At 34.0% G+C, this 19,021-nt stretch overlaps 1 protein-coding gene across 1 annotated transcript; it reads left to right on the top strand.

Annotated features, from left to right (window-relative positions):
• Positions 1 to 503: 503 nt before the first annotated feature.
• On the top strand, positions 504 to 1,007 carry LOC150030266 (basic form of pathogenesis-related protein 1-like). The gene has a single exon (XM_090309892.1). It carries the CDS (start codon positions 504 to 506, stop codon positions 1,005 to 1,007), a length of 504 nt encoding a protein of 167 aa, XP_090166018.1.
• Positions 1,008 to 19,021: the final 18,014 nt, after the last annotated feature.

Here is a 19,021-nt window from a genome sequence, read left to right as displayed (position 1 = left end):
GTTAGGTAGAGAATCTACAAGATATAAAATATTTTATTTGACATAGTACATGTTACAGAATATGTTACTCAAGTTTTGTCTGTAACAAATCAATGAATATACCACCATACTAACATTTGCGTGTTTTTCATATATATTTTAGTTATATTATCAATTTTTTTAGGGATATAATGAAGATGTTTATTTATCTCCATGCCAATGTTGAACCATTAACATATGAAATTGTTGCAGAGGCAAGAGTTTAAAACCTAAATTCAAACATAATATTATTCTATTATTAGTAATATACATATATAAATTGAATTACTTATGAGAAATTATTGAGAATTTCGTTGGTGCTCCACTATTATTAGGCCTTTGCTCTGTCTTCCAAAATAACCACCTAAAATGGAACCATGCTCATCTCTCTTCTCTGTATAAAAACTCTTTGCTAAGCCAAACCGAAAACACACCAAATCTTGAAATCCAAAACATTCAACTATTCCTACAACTATCTTAAAAATATGGCATTTTCCAACATTATCTCTGCCCTTTGTTTGTTGGGGCTAACCCTAACCCTAATCCTAGCTTCCATTGCCCCCGTCATGGCCGAAAGCTACCCTAAGAACTACATTGCCGCCCACAATGCCATCCGTGCAGAGGTTGGTGTCGAGCCCGTCCATTGGAACACTACCTTAGCAGCGTACGCTCAAAATTATGCTAACACGAAGATTGCCACTTGTCAGATGGAACACTCTGGAGGACCTTATGGTGAAAACCTAGCAGAGGGATACGAAATAATGACAGCAGAGACAGCAGTGAGTCTCTGGGCCTATGAGAGAAAACATTATGACTACAATTCTAATACGTGTGTCAATGACTCTAGCCATTGTCTTCATTATACACAGTTGGTATGGAGGAACACCAAATCTATTGGTTGTGCCCAAGTGAAATGCCAGAACAATTGGGTTTTTCTGATTTGTAACTATTATTCTCCTGGCAACTATATAGGCCAACGTCCATATTAAAAGTAGATAATCATTAAAAGGTTTGTTGATTGGGTATTTAATAAGAAAAAAAAAACAAAAAACAAAATTAATAAGTATGAATAAGTATATACGGCCGAAAGAACTATATTAACCCAACACATCCGATATCTCATTTGTAATGAGTTGGGGTTTAAATAAATTAAAACTTTGTATGGATCCAATTCATGGATTCACCAGTTTGGATTGAATTGGATTAGCCTATGTTTTATTTTTAAATTTCAAGTGTATTTTTTTTCTTACTATTCAAATTATACATATTTTAATTCTAACTTTATTTAATTTCATAATTCCTTTTTATTACTTATTCTCCAATAACTCTTAAAATTTTAAAATTTTAATCATTTGTGAAATGTAAATTTTCAAATAAATATGGAAACTCTTAAAATTTTAAAATTTTAAGCATTTGTGAAATGTAAATTTTCAAGTAAATATGGAAATTGAGTTGCAAATTTTAATCTAATGATTGAAAATAGATATGTAAATATATTTATATACATATATATATATAGACACATATATAGATACATATTAACATTTTAAATTTTCTTAATACAAAAATTTGAATTTATGACTGGAACAAGCCAAACAATCCAGCCGAAATATTTTATAGTTGAGATAGGTTAAGTTGAATTTCTAATTAAATAAGGGTTGTAATTTAGTTTGAAAAATTGACAACCCTAACTAACAATTGTGTTGAGTCTAACATGTGTTTCAGATTGGTATACTTAAAGTATAGTATTGACATTTCAATTATATATCAGTATTAATTTAAATGTATTTCAAGTATATCATTTACCAACCCCAATTAAATCATCTATCATTAATTCAAAAATGTGTTCTAAATCTTTCATTAGGCGTATCATTAGTTTACAGTCATCGCACATTGATTAAAAAGTAATGTATAAATATAGAATTGATGTATCAATAGTTAGTATATCAATAGTACTCACTAAAATTTGATTTCAAGTAAATTCAGTAATGTAATTTTAAGGTATAACCATCATTCAAAATTTTCAAGGAGTATACTATTTACAGCATCGGTTTGGTTTATCAGAACTTAGACTGAAATTCATTAAAGTAAAATAATTATAAAATTGATGTTGTAAATTGATACTAATCTCTAATATGATGCCAAGATAAGTAATGGATTATGATAAATTATTTATCAAGATTGATACTCCCTCTAGGCTTGAAGATTTATAAAATGCTAAACAATGGTAATCAATACTAAATGGGAGAGGAACAGGACGTTGCTGAAGGGTGTTCGAACATGACTCACTGCTCTATACCAAACTAAAGATAACTAATTGACCTAGCTGCATATTATAAAGAGAGATGGATTATATTTACAGGTTGTGAATGTGGTATAAATGGACAACACTTTTAGGGATAATAAGAATGTGTATGGCAACATCTTTAAAGAATTGCAAACATAGCAAAATCTATCAACAATAGATTCTATTGCTAATACATTCCTACCCGCGATATGGCCTATTGTTGATAGACTCGGATAACTCAATTTAAATTTTGCTATATCTATATCTATATATATATATATATATATATTGCATTGTACTATATTTGCTTATATTGTAGACTTGATTGCTGTATTTTCAACTACCTCGATATTTATTTATATCTTTACTTATATTAATTTCAAAAGAAATTTTGCAAGGTTGTTAATTGATCGCTTATGTCTACAGTTTAGGGATGTTGACAGTAGGTGGAGACCGAACCACTAGAAATTCTCTAGGACTGAGTTACGTGCATGGAATTATATTTCTTATTTACATTTTTAATGGCAAATTTTTAAAAGTAGAAAAAGAAGGTATACTATTTACATAAAATAGTAAAATTTTAATTTTCTTTGATAGAGACTGATACAAGTCTATCAGTGTCTATCAGTGATACAAATTGATAGAAGTCTATCGTTGATAGACGTCGATAGAAGTTTATGGGTGTATATCAGGGTTTTATTTTTTTATTTTTTTGCTATTTTTGTAAATAGTTTGAAAATTTTTTTATGTGTAAAAAATTTTCTTTTTTAAATCTCTATTAAATATAATATTTTTCTTTAAAAATATATATTAATTACTTAATTCCTTATGGGAAATACCTGTTTAAATGGTCAATTGTTCATTAAAGAAAGAAGAATTATAAAAAAATAAAAATTCTAACTAAAAGTAATCAAAGTTCAAGAATTTTAAGAACTTCTCTCCTATGACATTTGTTCATGGTGTTTGGTATATATGGCATTATAATGAGAAATGTTAGTGAGTTCAAATTTTGAGAATTGAGATCATGTTTGAGATGTGTTTAATGTTGAAAAGGTTGAAATCTTAATTTTATTGATTGTTGGATGGAAATATGGATAAGATGTTGATTCGGGCGGATATTTCTTGGAAAATTGTAAAACTAAAAAATTCTAACATAAATTTAAATTGGTAAATAAACATTTTATGATTATTAAACAAGTTAACATGTATGTTATTTATATTATATTTACATTAGTGAAATTTTGAGTTCAGTTGTTTAAAAATAATGAAGTTTAATTAAACTGGACTCAAAATGTCAAACTATTTGACCCTAATGAAGAATGGTTAACCTGAGGTTTAATTAAACTGGACTCAAATAGATTGACATTTTCAGTCTAGTTTAATTAACCCTAGTGAAGGGTGGTTAATGTGAGGTTTACATTTTGTGGAGAGTGGTTAACATTAATTATCATCGAGCCTCGTTTTAATGTAAAAATCAATATTTATAAGTATTTGAAATGCCAACTTGAAAACATTCCATGAATGTATTGTTTTTAAGAAATAATCCGTATGGCTTTTTTCCTCATTCACAAGACAGAGCACATGGGACTTCCATCGGTAAATGCACAAATTTACCATAATATTATTACTTTCCATAGCTTGCCGGTGAACGAAGTCTCAAAGTCTAAAGGGGATGTTTTTGCTGAAAATGCATCCATTTACCAATTTATTATAAAGCCCTTTTTCTTGCAAGGGCTACCTATGATCAATTAACCGCTGATTTATATAATTGATTTTAGAATGAAACTCTATATTTATCTAATATGATATATCAGAGGCCATACATCCGAAATGAATATTTGGTCGAAAAAATTTAAATCCAACTAAACAATGATAAATCTAAAAGCACACTGTATTGAAGGAGCCCTTTTTGAATATCTCACATTAGAAAAATAGAGAGACCTTAAAATTAGTTTCAACATGAAACCGAGTTTATCTAATAGGGATCATAGCCCATAAATCCCAAACGGATATTCAATTCAAAAATGAGGAACAATTAGCAACACAATGTTAACCATTCTTCACTAGGCCCAAATACTTAAGATTAACGCTGGAAAGATGAAGAAAAGGTTAAGAAATATTCTGCCAAACCCTCGATGATCGATACTCGATGCTCGATGTCTTCCTACTCGATGTTTCCAATGATCATTATCTTCTTCACCTGAGAGTCTCTTTCTCCTTTGCTAAAAATCCTAAATGGAACTTGATGACAACTGAACTAATACTCGATCTTACTTGATGATTCTTGAATGATACTCAATGCGACTTGAAGGTGAAAACGATAAACTCGACACAATAGAGAAGATCTATGCACGATTGAACTTGATACTCAGATTATTCGATGTGATTTGAATGGTGAATGAATGGTGAGCGATTTGTAGTAAAGAAAGCGATCGCATGAACAAAGATAAAGCAAGAACGTGAGACACAATGTTTACGTGGTTCGATAAGATGGCCTACGTCCACGGGAAGATCTGAGTTCTTTACTAATGAAGATTGCGTACAGTTTTTGTTATTATAAGAAGACTAGGACCAAAACAACAATACTCTCTATTTTTGTTTTAAAGATAAGGGATATTTATAGAGCAACAGCAGGCCGATTTACATCAAAAAATTAGTTATAAACAAAATAAAAATCAACGGTTATTTGAGTAGAGAGTTCTCCACCTTGACTTTAAAATGCCTTGCAATATTCTGATCTTCTGATTACTAACCGTTTTGTTACTCACGGGTATGTAATGTTGCTTCCCAGCTGATTAGAATAGAACCATAAAGGAAAAGGTAACTTGTTAAGAACCTCTTTTATCCAAATCACCAGCATAGTTAGCATACACATATCCATAAATTTCTAAGCTTGGTTCAACTAATCTTTGGTAGATTAATCTTGAGTTTTTAGACCAAACCAAGTACCTTAAGATCCATTTACTACCCTCCTATTGTCTCTTACCATGATTAGACATATATCTACTAATTAAGCTAGTTGAATGTGAGAGATCAGGTCTGGTAGAAATCATTAAATACATTAGGCTTCCGATTGCTTGATTATAGGGTACGACAGCCATTTGTTTATGATGTTTTTGGTTAGAATCTTTAGGAGAGTTAGCTGAGGACAGCTTAAAGTTTTGAGCAATAGGTAAGCTCACAGGTTTTCCATCATTCATGTTGAATCTTTTAAGGATCTTCTCACAGTAATTGGACTGATTGTTGCTTAGAATAGACTCTTCTTTGTTCATTTGGATCGCTATTCCTAGGACCTTGATTTCTATTCCCAAGTCCTTCATTTCAAACTCCCTTTTTAAGAGGTTTTTAAGATGGGTTAGATCTCCATTTAACCTTCTTACTAGCAACATATCATCTACATATATGAGTAGGTAAACCATGTCCTTGTAAGAATCTTGAGCCACTAAGGTTTGGTGTAGGGGATGGTCTCCATAGGTCTAAATGGACATAATCCAATGTTTCTTTGGTGATATGTTGAGATTTGTGAATACTTTGTTTGGTTGTTAACCTAAAATGTTGCGTTCAAGAAAGGATAGGTTGCTCACTGATACCTTTGGGCAATATACCGTACTTGGATTGTGCTTGCTACTTTTTTCACTAATAATATGGGATAGCCTATTGTACCACAAGTCAACAATCTGTTAAGCTAGCTATTGAAACTGTGTAGGCATTGTCATTCATCTCTATCTCTCACTATTAAAGATCAATTGACCACAACACCCAACCAATTAACAACCGTGGAATCCTTATTACCTCAAGAACTCCACCTTTTCCTCTGCATTTCCACACCCAGTGGAGTCCAGCATATCCAGAGATATCAAGTTTTTCTTGAGAAAAGGTACATGTCTCAGATTTCTTAGAAGCTTGAATGATCTATCCGTTCAATTCAAGTATACTGAACCAACCCCATTAATCTTGCAGGCTTCATTGTTTCCCATGTACACAGATTCTCCATCTACATCCTTGTAAGTATTAAACCCAGGTCTGAAAGGTGTCATGTGATAGGTACAACCAGAGTCAAGTACCTAGTCATGCTTCCTAAGAGTACTGATTTGATTGGTTTGGTTTCTAGTGGAGGCTAATGAAGGAACTCTAAACCGATATCCAGTGAGCCGAAGCGGATCGTTCCAAATCCCATTGAGAAAGAACACAAATAATTACAGTCTAAATGGAAACGGTTAAGCATAATAAAAAATTACAGCATACTAGTTATAAAGGAACAAACAAGGAATGGAGTATGCAAACCTTTGAAGAACCTTTCTTCATGTATCCCTCAATCGTTTAGCAAATCGTTCAATCAGCACAAACTTGAACGCAACTATCAAAACACGATCTAAACGAATGTCTGAATGAATCTTGATCCCAATCGAATCCAACTTGATCCTCAAACTAAATTAAAACACCAACATAATTGTTACCTTGGTATTCTCGGTGTGAGAATCCAAGAGTTGTGGGCTCTATATGATTTTGGATTGAGGAAAACAGGAGGTAGACGATCAAGTATGATTTTTATTCATTGTTTATCATATATTTTATAAACAATGAATAAAATATCATATATTTTATTAAATACACACTGAGTTTGTACAATAATATTTACAATCTATAGGACCCTACGAGATTTAGAGCATCAACCCCAATGGATGTTTCCTGGTTTCATGTTTTGCTAGAGTTGGCCCTCGGCTAGGTTTTGGCTGCGGCCGAGGATGGCCACATTAATTTCGGCTTTGACTCGAACTAAATCTCTTTCCTTAGCTCATTTTTGGCCTAGAATGCTATTTTTTAATTTAGTTTTAAATAGTTTAAAATAGGTAAATCAAAAGATTAAAATAATAAAAACTTGCATATAAAGGAACTTTGTTTAAGAAAGATTCTAACAAAAGTGGTGTATTTAAACAGACTGTTTAGGGAACACCCCTACCTGAAAACTGATTTGGGAGTTAGCTAGCCAATCTTTTATTAAAACATAATGTGACTAGTTTACTAAAGTGTTTAGTAAATTTAGCAAAATTCACATTATGGAAGTTATCCAAACATAATAGTTATGTTTTGGAAAATAAATAAAAATTATTTGGATAAAAGATTTAGCCTGAGTTCGTTTATGTGATGAAACCCCTATTATAAAATACTTAATGGGAGAAAAGATATATATTATGTCATCTCCTTTACGTTCATTGGAGGATTCATAAAGTGAGATTCATACTTGGCCATGTGGCAACCCTGGGAGCGCTCTCCCTTTAGAAGGTGTTTACATGGCCAAGACCAAGGTGAATTAGAGAAATTATTTATAGCATGTGGGAAAAGGATATGTGTTAACATATCTTGTAGTCTCCATCATTGTTTACGACGTTAGACTCATGTTTGGGCTCATGGTACCCTGAGAGCATCCTCCTTTGGAAGATGTTTGCATGCACGGGCCAATATCCAGTTAAACTCCAACAGTGGATAGGACTGTAGTTTTCTATTTCTAATATTGACCTACTCTTCGACAAGCTTATTGGAACATAACTATAAGATCTAAAATGTTGGATTATACTTACAAGAACACATTAAAGTAGTGAATGTTGTTTTGATCAAATAATGGTAACTAAACGTTATGTGAATAAGAGCTATTGATATAATGTTTGGCCGATAATGCCCCAATCTAGTGAAGGAACACTTGACCTACCCTTCAACGGCACCTGTTCTAAATCACTGGAGTATCATTGCATTAAACATGATTTATAAGGTTCATAAATTTTAATGCTGGATTTAAATGAAAATTTTATTACATGTTGTTAACTAATATATTCTATATATTTCAATGATTTTTCATTTTCTCTCATGTTTTTAATTTTGAATTACCAATATAAGTAAAAAAAATTTGAGAAAAAGTACTACTTGGAAAAGTACAATTAATACTTTAAATGATAATAGAACTTTTGAATTGTCTTTAAATGAGAAATGTTCTCAAAGACCTGTTGCCAATTCATGATTTATTCATGAACCATGTTATTAATGAATCACAATTAGAGAGAGATAGCTTATATTTATCTTCTAATTGACGTATTGGATATCGCTTAAAAGTTAAAGCACAAGACAACAACATATCGTAAGTTGAAGTCAATATAAGCTTAATTTAGACAATTATCTAAATATTCTCAAGAATAATTATTGTGATTCAAGAATATAAATCACATGACTGGAGCTATATGAGGAAAGTGTTTCTAAATGAGCTTTGGGGGTCACACAATGAGATATTTTGGAAATACCTTGATGGGAATGAAAATAAAAATGAAAGTAATTTTGATTTACTAGACTCTTGGTGAATAATAAATATTTCACACCTAGATAGATGAATGAGGATTCATTATCAAATTTTTCTTCATTACAAATAGATTCTAATTCTTGGAAAATACTTAATGATGTATAATTATTTCTCCATGTTGACACCAGGAAGCCCATCTCCATTAGTGTAGTGGGAAATCATATGAGATGTCATAATTGTTACTTATGCTGAAGATGGTACTTTTAACACCACATGAGAAATTCAATTTATCAAAACTTTATTACTAATTAATTCATAAGGTATGGTTGTTTCATGTAATAAATTGTGTATTTTCAAAAGTTGTTTGAAATATATTAAACCTTAAATAAGTACATTTAGTATGAGTTAAAATGTTTAACACATATAAATACTACACTGAGAAATTCGGGATTATTGAATCTAGAACAATAAGATAAATTATTTTCTCCAAAAAGATACTTGGCTTTGGCAATTAAAATTTATTATTATCAATTTTAATAAAATGACTAGTATAGGTAATTCTCTAAGAGTTAGAGTTAAATTACTTTACCTATCTAAAGATCTTGTTGTTCATCCAATATTGTCATTGGACCTTATTGGATAAGGCTACAAGACAAAAGAACATGTTTGGCTTATACATTTTGACCCAGGGGGTCTGATGAATGTAAAAGCCAAACAAAAATCGTAAATATATCATCAATCTAATTGATGATTATTTAATCTATGAATATTTTTATCTAATGTAGCTACACTATTTTATTTATTTATTTATTTTTTTTGAAGAGTTCAAAGCAGTTAGAATAAACTTCAAATCAATTAGACAAGTCTATTAAGACATATTAGGATCAGATCATAAAAGCACAAGAATTCCAATACTACACCTAATTGATAAGAAATGAGATTATATATCGACTTTAAGCGTTAGGTACAATTTTGATGAAATTTATTTCAAAAAGAGAAAAATGACCTTGTTAGACTTTGTCACGTCAATGATGAGTACATTGTTAGACATGGTGACATCATTTATAAATAACACATCATTGTCATACTTTAGCTAGGATGTGTAATTGAATTGGATAGAAATATAACTATTTTCCGCCATATGAACATCCCAGAAGAACAAAAAGTAAATTGTGCCACCTTCATGTTAAGAGGCGATGCAGAGTTCTGGTGGGAATCCACACAAAGAACAATCAAAGGTACAGTCTCATGGCAGCAATTCAATCAGGCTTTTTACAATAAGTATTTCTCTTTGACAGTGAGATGTCAAAAGGAAGTGGAATTTCTTAATCTTCGTAAAGAGAACATGTTAGTGACAGAGTATGAACGAAAATTTGATCGCTTGTCCCACGTTGTCCCTCGACTAGTAGACACAGAAGAGAAGAATGTGGAAAGGTTTATTTGGGGATTAAGAGAAGGCATTCGAGACATTGTTATTGCTTTCCGACATAAAGAGTATGCCCTTACCCTCAAGTAGGCCTTACTTATGGATGTAGATCTTGCTGCCAAAACCTCAACTTCTGAACGAGGATGCATGCGAAATGAAAAGAGGAAATTTCGCCCAACAGAGCTTCCAACGCTCACCACGGCAAGCAAAAATTTCCCAAAGCACTAAGGGCGTACAGTCACCACAGAAGAGTCAAACTTTTACATATTCTAAGTGCAGAAATTGTGGAAAACACTATTTGGGGCAATGTCTACGGAACTTAGGGGTGTGTTTCAACTGCGGCCAGACAAGTCACTATACAAAGGCTTGCTCAAAGCTCATCAACCAAGTATCAACGGCCCAGACCACCCAGCCTACTAGTAACAAGGTTACCCAACAACAGAAAGGACGGGTGTTTACTATTACACGTTAAGAGGCAGAGGATCAAGATGAAGTGGTTACAGGTATATTACCCATCCTCGAGTATTATGCTTTCACTTTATTTGATTCGGGCTCTAGTCATTCATTTATCTCTACAACATTTGCACAACATGCTCAATTAACATCAAAGCCCTTAGGCTACATTCTATCCGTAGCTACTACTGTCGGAGTATCTATGTTGGCCCACTCAGTAATAGAAAACTGTGAATTGTCAGTATCAGGACATAAACTAGAGGTGACCCTTATCATCCTAGACATAAGTGATTTCGACATAATACTGGGTATGGACTGGTTAGCAACAAACTATGCAAGCACAGATTGCCATAATAAAGAGGTCATATTCACCTTTCCAACAGGAACCAAGTTTATGTTTAAAAGTTCTAATGCACCATCAGCCCCAAGAATAATTTCAGCCTTAAAAACTAAACATTTGTTCAACCATGGGGCTTGGTCATATTTAGCAAGCGTAGTAGATTTACGAAACCAAAAGGATGAAATTATGGCCATTCCTGTAATAAGGGAATTTAAAGATGTATTCCCAGAAGAGTTACCAGGTTTACCACCTAGTCAAGAAATAGAATTTTGTATAGATCTAATTCCCGGAGATGAACCAATATCTAAAGCACCATATAGAATGGCACCTGCAGAATTAAAAGAACTCAAAATACAGTTACAAGAATTGCTAGATAAGGGATTTATACACCCTAACGTGTCTCCATGGGGAGCACCTATTTTTTTTATTAGGAAAAAGGATGGATCAATGCGTTTATGTATAGATTATCGGGAGTTGAATAAGTTGACAAGAAAGAATAAGTATCCACTCCCACGCATTGATGACCTATTTGACCAATTACAAGGAGCCTCAATATTCTTCAAAATATACTTACGATCTCGATATCATTAACTACAAATCAAGGAGTCAGATATACCCAAGACTGCTTTTCGAACAAGATATGGGCATTATGAATTCGTTGTGATGCCCTTTGGATTGACGAATGCCCCCACAGCCTTCGTGGATTTGATGAATAGAATTTTTAAGGATCATCTTGATAACTTTGTGATCGTATTTATAGATGATATTTTAGTCTATTCCATATCAGAGGTAGAACATGAAAGAAAAACATCTTAGGGACGTTCTTTCCATAAAAGAAATGAAAAGTTGTATGCCAAATTCTCCAAGTGTGAGTTTTGGGTGCGACAAGTTGCCTACCTAGGGCATATTGTAAAGCAAGAAGGAATCTCAGTGGATCCTGCTAAGATTGAAACGGTTATCAACTGACCTCGCCCAACAACAAGTCAGCGAGGTGCGAAGCTTCCTTGGATTAGCAGGATATTATAGACGATTTGTGAACTTCTCAAGTATAGCATTACCCTTAACTAACCTTACTAAGAAGAATAATCCTTTTGTTTGGAACCAAGCATGTGAGCAAAGCTTCCAGGAACTAAAAGAAAATTTGACCACAACCCCTATTCTCAGCATAACTGACGGATCAGGGGTTTAACTGTATACAGTGACGCATTGAAGAAGGGGCTTGGTTATGTATTGATGTAACACGGAAAGGTAATAACATATGCTTCAAGACAACTAAAACCTTATGAACAAAATTATCCCGTTCATGACTTGGAGTTAGCTGTCGTAGTCTTTGCTTTAAAGATATGGAGACATTACTTATATGAGGAAAAGATCCAAATTTATACAGATCATAAAAACCTTATGTACTTTTTTACCCAGAAAGAGTTAAATATGAGGCAACAAAGATGGTCAGAATTAGTCAAAGACTATGACTGTAAGATCCTCTATCATCCAGGAAAATCTAACATTGTTGCTGATGCTCTTAAGCAGAAATCAGCTCATACAACAGCTCTAAGTACCATCTCCAAACACATAATGGATGACCTGAAAAAACTGAGATCTCACTAATATCAAACACCTTCACAACTCGAATAGCACAGTTAATTGCAAGACCTACATTAAGGCAAAGGATAATTGATGCATAACAAGTAGATAAATACCTAAACAAACAACTGCAGTCAGAGAATGGAGAAACCAATCAATTCTCCATAGCCCCAGACTCTGCACTCCTCTACTGTGGGCATCTATGTGTACTAGATGATGAAGAAATCAAGAAAGAATTACTGAATGAAGCTCATGAATCACGCTTTTCAATACATCCTGGGAGTACCAAAATGTATCGAGACTTGAAAGCACATTACTGGTGGTGTAACATGAAAAAGGATATAGCCGACTATGTAAGTAAATGTTTGGTTTGTCAACAGGTGAAAGCTATACGACAACGACCAGAAGGACTCCTTCAGCCTCTAAATGTTCCAAAATGGAAATGGGAACATATTTCTATGGACTTCATCTCATGACTCCTGAGAACTGTTAAAGGCCACAACATGATTTGGGTGATTGTCGATCGACTCACCAAATCAGCCCACTTCCTACCATGCAAGACTACTCACACTACGGAAGCACTAGCTCAAATATACTTAAAAGAGGTCATCCGGTTACATGGAATTCCAGTATCAATTGTTTCAGATCGAGACCCTCGTTTTGTCTCCAAATTTTGGAAAAGTTTGCAGAAAGCAATGGGTACACAACTAAATTTCATCGCAGCCTTCCATCAAGAAACTGATGATCATACAGAACGAGTTAGTCAAATCCTAGAAGACATGTTGAGGGCATGTACTTTGGATTTTACTGGAGCATGGGATTCGCAGATACATCTTACAGAATTTGCTTATAATAATATTTATCAGGCGACAATTGGTATGGCTTTCTTCGAAGCCTTGTACGGAAAGAAATGCAGATCCCCTATACACTGGGATGAAATCGGGGAGCGAACACTACTAGGACCTGAATTAGTGTAGCCAACATTAGAGTCAATTAAGCTAATTCGGGAAAGAATGCGAACAGCTCAAAGCAGACAGAAGAATTATGCTGTTAATCGTCGAAAAGAGCTAGAATTCAAAGTAGCAGATCACGTATTTCTAAAGGTAGCACCAATGAAAGGAAATATGCGTTTCGAATGAAAAGGTAAGCCTAGCCCTCGCTTCATTTGACCCTTTGAAATATTAGAACGTGTTGGCCAAGTAGCTTACCGATTGGCATTACCACCCACACTTTCTACAATACATAATGTCTTTCATGTATCGATGCTTCGAAAATACGTGTTTGACCCATCAAACGTAATAAATTATGAACCTCTACAAATAAGTGAAAACTTGGAATATGAGGAGACTCTGGTTTGCATCCTAGCAAGAGAGAAGAAGTCGCTTCGTAATCAGGAAATAAGTTTAGTGAAGGTTCTCTGGAGAAATCAGCAAGTGGAAGAAGCTACATAGGAACGAGAAGAAGAGGTGAAAGGCAAATACCCTTATCTTTTTAAGAACCAAGAAATTTTCAAGGACGAAAGTTCTTTAAGGGGGGAAGAATGTAACAACTTAGATTTGTACGCATACAGGAAATTAAATGTCAAATATTAAGCAGGACGAAATTTTATTTAAAGGGGTGGAAATTTAGAAGGAAAAAAATATGAATAATTGGAAATTGGAAATTTATTTGATTAATTGGAAATTTATTCATTATCCAAAAATAATGAATAAGGGAGCAGAATCAGGGAGGATTAATTGGAAGTTGAACGCTAGCTAATTCGGGAGACAACGGGCAGTAGATAACTTTTTTTTGGACATTACTCATTGGAAGAATTGGAGGTGAATTAATTGCCCATATACTCTTCAAATTTGAAAGAGTTAAAAAGAAGAAGTGGAGTCTACAAGTAGTGAAGGCAACCACGCGTGAAAACGAGCGAGATTGGAGAGAACATTGGAGAGAGCGAGAGTAAAGAGAACGAGATTCTCAGCGAGACAGTAGGAGAGAGCGAGAGCAAAAGCGAGAGCGGGAGCGAGAGTGAGAGCGGGAGGGAGAGCGAGAGCGGGAGCGAGACGAGCGAGAGAGAGAGCGAGAGTCACGAGAGCCAAACTAGTGAGAAAGCTGGAGAGAGCGAGATTCTGAGAACAAAGAGAGCGAGATTTGGACAAAAGCGTGAATTATGCGTTGAATTTGGCCACGATCTTATAGATTATACATGGAAAAACCCTAAAATTGAATACAAATAAAGAATGATGACGTAAGGGCAAACGTTAGCCAAGATTAGGTGTCTTATTGAGAGGAATCCTTAAACCCTAAGTAATTTTAAAGAAGCCACCTGTAGAATGATTTTTCACACTGAGAAGAGCTGAAAACTACTATAAATAGGACCTTTTGCCTGAAGATTTAACCCATTCTCAAAAAAAATCTCAGTAACAAAGAATCGTGTGAAAAAAGTAAGTGTGAGTGAGGAAGTTATGTGAGGATAAAAGAGAAAAGCTCGGCTAAGGTCCTGCCCACATTTCTTCCCAAATTTCCTTCTAGTTTAAAAAGGGAAAGCTCTACTGATCAAATCATAAAGAATAATAAGGAATAATTAGATCACCGTTAAGGTGAGTAGTTTATCTCACCCTCTCTTTAAATGTTCTATGGTAGTGTACCTTTATTATGTTGCATGGTTATGTTAATTATTATATTGCATTACTGTTTAGAATACGTTTCTCTACAAGGGACCCTATGCATTATGTTTGTTCACGATTGCGTTAAAATCAAGTTTTAATTAGGTGTAAGTTATGCTTCCAATCTTACATTTATGTTAATGGTTGATGTTGGATGCGACTCTAGCCCTACTGACTGCATGACCCGCTAATCATCAGATCGGTTAGTTTCTGCTTAAGTCCTCATCTTCCTATCAGGGTGGAGAAATTTATGCTTCCAGGGCTGGCAGGGCATGTATGGTTGCACCCCTCTAGGCCTAATCTTACGTTATGTTTACGCTAGGGACTAGCAGGGTATGTATGGTTGCATCTCTCTAGTCCAATATTACGTTGATATTAATGGTTGATGTTGGATGCGACTCTGGCCCTACTGATTGCATGATCTGCTTATCATCAGATGGGTTAGTTTTCAGTTAGGTCCTCATCTTCCTATCAGGGCGGAGAGATTTATGTTTGAAGCATAACCGACCACCACATGTTATTATACGTTTTCGGTCCCAACCATATGTTTTCATGACATGTTGTTGTGATTGTGCATTTGGTCACTACCCTACGTGAGAACTACTTACTGGGTATATTATATACTCATCCTATATTTTTATAGACTTTGTAGGGAAGGACATAGCGTAGATGGCAGAATTGGACGTCGCTCAAATGGCCAACCATCAAACTCACTATTATAAGCACATGCATTTTGTACCACCACGCTAATGTTTTATGGATCCTGGTGTTTTGATAAATAAAGTTTTTATATAGCTTTTTTATCTAATTAATAAAATTTAGATATGTTCTTTGAAATTTTCACCAAAACTCATCTCATGATAGAAAAGTCTAAGTATGCATGTCGTAGCGGTTGGATCATAATGTGTAAGGATTCGGTCGTTACAAAAGGTTTAACTAACGATTCAATATTATAGATCTGGTTAAACATACTATCATTCCAAATTGACATGCAACCTATTATACATATATAGTGTATATATATATATATAAACATCACTCCAAATTAACCTATTCTTGTAGTTAACAAATAAAATGTAAAGTAAATTTAGAAAAGAATGAACATTTTAACTAAACAATTTTTCTTCTCCTCCATCCATCTTCTATCCATATTGTCCCTCTCTTTTTCTCTCTCACTCCAATTTGTATTCTTTGGATGAAGCGTGTTATATTTTTTCAAATCTAATGAGGAACAAAGTTGCTTCCCTTTCTTGATTTCTTATAAAATAGTAGAAACGTAGTTGTCACACATCAGAAAAATTAAAGAAAATAATGGTCTCCATGCACTATAAAAGAATTCTATGTCTTTGGTCTCAAATCATTCGAGTTAGAAACATTTCAAGCACCTTCTAACTCTATTCTCTAGTTTGAGAGTGAAAAGAGCATGTGAGTTGTCAAAAGCTTTGATAAAGTGCTCTTATAATTGGGATCGAGAGAGAAAATTAATTTTTGTTATTGAAATCATTTTTGTCACAAATCAAATTTTACTGGTCCGTAGTTTTTTGTCCGATTTAAAGTTTCACGTTAATATTGTGTTTCTAGTTTTAATGTTTTCTTTTAATTCCTCTATTTTTTTTCTACTTATTCCAACGATAATTGATAGCACTAAAAATGTACTATCTTGATCCGCTTAATTTAGGTTTTTTCTTGTATTTAGCATCTTTAATTGACTATTTTGTAGATTTCGAGCACATTAAGGGAAAAACGGAGCTTTAGTGACGAACTGAAGCTAAAATGGACCAAATTGAAGCTTAATTACTTCAACCGAGAAAGAGAAAGCCAAAATTACCATATTGCCCCTGAAGAGAGTGTAGCGACGCTCAAAGACTGGATGGATGATTTCGTGAAAGGAAAATAGCATCACGGCATTCCAAAGTTAATGTGCGTGTCAAATTCCATCAACATCGCGACACCATTACGATATCTATAAATACATCTTTTTCCGTCTAGGTCAAAGACTATCCGATTTTTGTCAATTGGAATTTGAATTCTTCTATTTTCTTTCTCTTTCTATATAATAGATGTATCAAAATAATTCCCCATTTATTGGCATGTCGATAATGACCTAATGTATCTTTATATGACTTAGGGTTTAGGAACTTTTCTCTATTTACATGTGCTTGCAAGTTTTGGAACCGAAATTTATCATGTTTGTTGGATCCAATTCCATACTTATAGACAATAATTATATTATGAACCTTTTGTGGTTTTTATGATTGAAACTTTTGATTAACATTTGATATGCGACATATAATCTTGTGTTAATCACTATGTAGCAATGTGTTAGCTTAGCTTGCGAATCAAACACAATAAGTATTGTTTTAATTAACCTAGGATTGAATCAAAATAATTTTATTCATGGCTTTTCCTGTTGAACATTCCACTTAATGTTTTCCTAGAACTTAATGAAATTTAGGACGAACTTGAATTCACATGCTTTTCCTAAATTCTATTTAGACTAATTAGTTTATTAGGACGACTGATTGACTTTTCTAACAAATTCAGTTAGGTGCAAACAAATATTTGAGTCCACTAATGATAATTCAATGAACAAGTATTTTGAATAGGAAAATTCCATAACAACCTAAGCTATTATTTCTCATATAATTTCTCAACTTTTACTTTGTGCGTTCATTTTTTGAAATTTAACTCATTTGAAAACAACCAATTTCAATCCCCCTCCCCATCAGTTACCCTCAAGCTTTAAATTGTTTAATTGATAAATGATTTCTCTATGATCGACTACGCCTTGCTGCTAAGACTAGTAGTTTGTACTGGTCGGTATGGTTAAATTATTTTGAATGGATTTGGGTCATGAACTTTTCCTTCTAAATTGGCGCATGGGTAACCGAGTATTTTCTCTTTTAGAGGGTTTTGAATTCTTTGTTCATTCTTAAATTTTTTCTCTGTATGACCTAATCCTCCCATGATCAAAATTATTTGTTGTATTTTGCAAAGTTTGGTAGGGAGGAAAGGAAACGAAAGAGAGAAACTAGAGAACGAAGATTTAGATAACAAATAATTCATGTAGAAGGCACATTGGAGAAAGAGCATTTAGAAGAAGAAGAGGATGCGATGGCCCAACCTAAGAAGGAACGTATATTATGGGACCTTACTGCATCTAATGTTGACCAGCACCCCCTCTACATCAATTATCCTAAGACTACGGGTAACTTTAAGCTTAAGTCTAGATTAATTCACTTACTACCTGTTTTCTATGGTTTGAGAGGAGAAAACCCGCACAAGCACTTAAAAGAGTACCATATTGTGTGTGATGTTATCTGACCTCATGGTGTTATGGAGGAGCAGATGAATCTGAGGGCTTTCCCATACTCTTTCAATGAAAAAGCTAAGTATTGGCTTTACTATCTTCCTACAGGATCATTGACCTCCTGGGTTGAAATGAAGAAGCAGTTTTTGGAGGAACTCTTTCCTGCCTTTAGAGCTACAAGGATCAGGAAAGAGATTTATGGCATCACACAGTTTGGAGAAAAGACCCTATACGAGTATTGGGAGTGCTTCAAGTGCCTTTATGGCAGCTTTCAACATGATCGGATCTCTGATGCACTCCTGATATAGTACTTCTATCAAGGGCTTGTCTCTAATGATAGAAGTACCATTGATGAAACTAAAAAAGAAGGCCTTGTTAATAAAACCAATTCAAAGGCCAGAGAATTCATCTCTATCATGGCAGCCAATGGCCAGTAGTTTGGGATGCGGAATCGTGTTTCTCAATCTTCTAAATCTTCACTAGATGTAAGTGAACTTAGAGCTGAAATTGCTAAACTATCTACCCCTGTGAAATAGGTTTGTTCTACAAAGGCTCAGTAAGCTCAAGAGCTTGTAACTGAGGTGGATTATGCTAGGAATCAGCAAGGAGGACGAATGTATAATTACAACTGTTGGGATAATCAAGGGAACCATGCAAGAGCAA

The sequence above is a fragment of the Benincasa hispida genome, unplaced genomic scaffold, assembly GCF_027475165.1.
Source record: "Benincasa hispida cultivar pf3 unplaced genomic scaffold, pf3_genome.v1.1 HicScf381, whole genome shotgun sequence".
In the NCBI taxonomy this organism is placed as follows: Eukaryota; Viridiplantae; Streptophyta; class Magnoliopsida; order Cucurbitales; family Cucurbitaceae; genus Benincasa; species Benincasa hispida.
The sequence above is the reverse complement of the archived record's forward strand: the minus strand, read 5'-3'. Positions and strand labels throughout refer to the sequence as shown.

Excerpts from the sequence above, each read along its gene's own strand:
- LOC150030266 (XM_090309892.1), top strand. The coding sequence starts at position 504 with ATGGCATTTTCCAACATTATCTCTGCCCTTTGTTTGTTGGGGCTAACC.